General features: G+C 33.4%; 1 protein-coding gene across 1 annotated transcript; it reads left to right on the plus strand.

Annotated features, from left to right (window-relative positions):
• Positions 1–1,192: 1,192 nt before the first annotated feature.
• On the plus strand, positions 1,193–2,368 carry LOC123889591 (AT-hook motif nuclear-localized protein 20-like; the record flags this gene model as incomplete). The annotated part of the gene is made up of 1 exon (XM_045938997.1): positions 1,193–2,368. A coding segment is annotated over one exon (939 nt), but the record flags the coding sequence as incomplete, so codon positions are not given.
• Positions 2,369–4,437: the final 2,069 nt, after the last annotated feature.

The raw sequence follows: 4,437 nt of genomic DNA on the forward strand, positions 1-4,437 counted from the left end.
TGTCAAATTTCGAATATAGAAAATTCAAATCCGTGTGTACTTTAGGCTAGGGGTGCTCGTGGTTTGGTTTGGATCGGTTTTGAGGCAAAAACTCATCCGATCTAAAAATAAATTCATTTGCGGTTTGGTTCGGTTTTGGATGACAAATAAAAAAAATCCGATCCAATCCGATCCAATATTATGCGGTTTAATTTGGATCGGTTTTTGAATATCCAAATTATAAATTGTAATTTTTTTTAATAAATATAAATATTATAAAAAACGCTACAAAATAATAGTTTGACATTTTTGACAATATAAATATTAAGTTTGATGTAAAATATAACATATAATATATTGAAAATTAATATTTTGGAATGACAATTACCGATTATATTCGAAACATATAAAAAGTAAAAAAATAGATTAAATTAAACTAAAATATAGTATTATCAAAATTTAAAACAGATTAAATTAAACTAACATATAGTATTAACAAAATTTAAAATAAAAAAAGGTTAATGCAATATATATATTTATACTAATAAAAAGATAAATAAATATTAAAATATATGTATGTGGTTTGGTTCGGTTTGGATCGGTTTTAAGAAATCAATCCGAAATCCGATCTGATCCAGCGGTTTTCATAAAAGAACATCCAAACACATCCAAAAAACTTCGGTTTTTTGCGGTTTTCGATTTTTTTGAATCGGTTTTCGGTTTTTATTTGGATTGGTTTGGATTTGAGCACCCCTACTTTAGGCCGTGAAAGGTTTGGCATCTCTTCTATATCTTGTAGCCAATTAAATAAACAAAACAAATAAAGGGAAAATAAATACTATTAGATAACACATCTCCATCGTCTGATCTTGAATTGATCCTTCTTTGAACATCATGAAACAGTTTTCTTTTATCAAACCCTTTACTTGATTCCCATCCAGTTATTGCATCCAATTCTCTCATCTAAGCACCTCACTTTCCTTTACCCTATCATCCATTAGACAAGTGAGTGAGTAAGCATCATATGTTAGGTCATAACATAACATAAACATAGCTATCTCTTTCTTTCTTTCTTTCTTTCTTTAATTTAAGCTCTTTTTGTGAGTTTGACTTTTGTTTAGCCCTTAATTATTCCTATAAAATTAATCAATCTCAATTTGGTTTCTCAAACATCATAAAATAGCATCATCTTCAATCTTCATAATCATCTATAAAATTCATAAATACTATTATAGCAGCAGTTCTGGCTAATCCTTGGTGGACAATTCAAGGAGGGTTATCTGGGGTTGACCCAGGAGCCCATTCACCAACTGGTCTAAACAAACACCACAACACAAACCTAACCATCAACGAAAATCGCGCTGAAGATGAAGAAGAAGAAGAAGATGATGACAACAGAGACGAACCAAGAGAAGGTGCCGTCGAAGTTGGAAACCGAAGACCTAGAGGAAGACCACCTGGATCCAAAAACAGACCAAAACCACCTATCTTTGTAACAAGAGATAGCCCAAATGCTTTAAAGAGCCATGTCATGGAGGTAGCTGGTGGAGCCGATATAGCAGAAAGCGTAGCACAGTTTGCAAGGCGGCGTCAACGAGGCGTTTGTGTTTTAAGTGGAAGTGGAACTGTAGCTAATGTTACTCTTAGACAACCTTCAGCTCCTGGTGCTGTTGTAGCACTTCATGGTAGGTTTGAGATTTTGTCTTTAACTGGGACTTTTCTACCTGGTCCTGCTCCACCAGGTTCAACTGGTCTTACAGTGTACCTGGCTGGAGGACAGGGTCAGGTAGTTGGAGGTTGTGTTGTTGGAACACTTGTTGCTGTTGGACCAGTTATGCTTATTTCTGCTACTTTTACTAATGCAACTTATGAGAGACTTCCACTTGAAGACGATGATAACGATAATGATAATAATAACAACGAAGGGCCTAGTTCTATGGCCGGTGTACAAGGTGGAGGAGCATCTGGTGGATCACCTCCGCCGGGAATTAGTCATCATCAATTGCAGCAAGGTGGAATTCCAGATCCATCTTCTATACCTCCTTTGTATAATTTGCCACCAAATTTGTTGCCTAATAATGGAGGGCAGATGGGACATGAGGCTCTTGCTTGGGCTGCTGCTGCTGCTGCTCATGGAAGGGCACCTTATTGAGTTAACTTGTGTGTGGATTTGCCAATAATTGAGATAGTTAGATATCATATATCTAAATTAATCAAATTTAGATCTGTGAATTTGTGTTGTATGTTGAAGAATGAATAGGTATTAGAAAAAAGTTACAGGCTGGTTCTGGTTTTATGTAATTGTGAAGAACAACTGTGAGGAAGCATGCTTCTTAGTTCTTAGTATTATTAGTACTATTGATGTATATGAATTATGAACTTTCTTTTTCTTTCTCTTTTGCATCTATGTTTTTAATAAAAAATATGATTGTGGGTGTTTTTTTTAATTATATTATGAATTATGCAATGAATAATTTAGTAGTTCTTTCTTCTTTACATAACTATTGGTTAGTTGGTTGCAGTTTTTTAAATTACTATATATAGTTTATTTTATTAACTTTATATGTAGCTATTTCATGAGTTTAGTTTAAATATGATATTGGTTAATGATTAGACTTTATTTTATTTTATTTTTGAGGATGGAAGGAATCATATTCTTATGGAAATTTGTGTTCCTGGGATAATATTTGAATACCTATTATATAATATTACTCTCCATTTATACCCTTATTTAAGAAACAGTGCTTAAACTTAAGTTAAACATAAGCTACTTTTGACACATCCATATTCCATTTACCCTTTTATGATCTGGGAACTAGAGAAGAAAATCAGTACTTTTTTTTGTTTGAATGGCAGAAGAAAATCAGTACTGCAAGTTAGGGTTTGTAAACTAAAAACTTTTTCTGCATCTCTGGAATTTTGCTGCAGTGAATAGTGAGTGGTACTGTTGTGCTGTGCCCCAAATCTTAGAAAAATGTTGTTAAAATGACAGCCTTATTTGTTCTGCACAGGAATCAATCTATGGCAGTAGGTGAGTTTCTTTGTATATTATAATAGGTCTTCTAAATTTAATTAATACTATTTTTTGAAGAAATTCTGCCAATTATATATATTTTTTATTTTTGATTTTTATATCCAAACCTAATCACTTATTTTAAGCAAGTATCCATGCTTGTGGTAGTAGCATAATTGGGATGAGACTGATTCAGCAGATCGATTAAGACTTATTGAAATGACATTAATTTTAATTTGTTTGTTTATTGAGATGGATTGAGAAATTAATTAGGTGCATGTATGCAGCTCGTGCTTAATGTGAAGCTAATCGCAGTGTTGATGTTTTAGTGATGGTTTAGGGACCGTTTGGTTCAAAATAGGGGGAGGGGAGGTGAGGTATTTTTACAGAGGGAAGGGGAGGGGAGAGAAATTTTTTAATTACATATGTGTTTGGTTCAAAAGAGAGAAGAGGAGGGGAGGTGAGGTATTTTAATTAAATATATGTTTGGTTCACAAGGGGATGGGAGGTATTTTAAAAGCAATTTACTTTTTTACCCTTAAAATCTTATAACACTCATATTTTTAAAAGTAATAGTTTCACGATTACTAATTCGATACATTATTTCTTCACGCACCCTTTCTCTCTCAGAGCTCATACTATAACCGTTGGATTGATCTATACGATATAAGCTTTCAATCCAACGGTGGATTTTGTAAAATTTGTATTCGTTAAAGCGTTATTGAGCGGTGTAACATTACTCAAATGTTACACCGGTGTAATTTGATCCCATATATATATATATATATATATATTGATTCTTTTGAAACTTTCCTAATATATAAAGTGTTATGAAATTTTGATTGTAAAAAGTCTTTCAAAAAAAATCTCTCAAAATCCATTCAAATTATGTGTTAAAAATCTTGATTGTAAAAAGTCTTTTGAAAAAAAACTTTTAATATCTCATAAAATCAATATAATCTCACAAAATCATTTAAAATCTTCAAGATTTTTTTGTCAAAGTAATCCCTTGAAATCTCAATCACGGCATAGCGAATCAATGTTTGATTTATGGATATATATACTTTTATTTAGTGTTCAACACGTCTCAAATAAGATTAATGAAGGAGCCTATGAGAAACTTTTAAAAAAAGAATAATGCTAAATCTCGCGACAAAAATGATAACGAACGATTCACGAATGACGTGTCCACGTCTTAACCGTTCAATCATCTCTTGCAACTCGCCGCTATCTTACACAAAGGCATTCACCTCAAACAAGCACGCACGACAGCAACATGTTCTGGTGATCGATCAACTCTTCACAATTCATTGCAAAACTTTTGTCGACGCACACACCGTGCTTGACGGTCGACGGAAGAACCCGACGACGGAGGCTGCTATAGTAAATGAAGATGCCGCCATGGTTGAAGTTTGAAGGTACGGTGGTAGTGGTGGTGGGGCGGT

The sequence above is a fragment of the Trifolium pratense genome, linkage group LG1 (assembly GCF_020283565.1).
Source record: "Trifolium pratense cultivar HEN17-A07 linkage group LG1, ARS_RC_1.1, whole genome shotgun sequence".
Taxonomy (NCBI): Eukaryota; Viridiplantae; Streptophyta; class Magnoliopsida; order Fabales; family Fabaceae; genus Trifolium; species Trifolium pratense.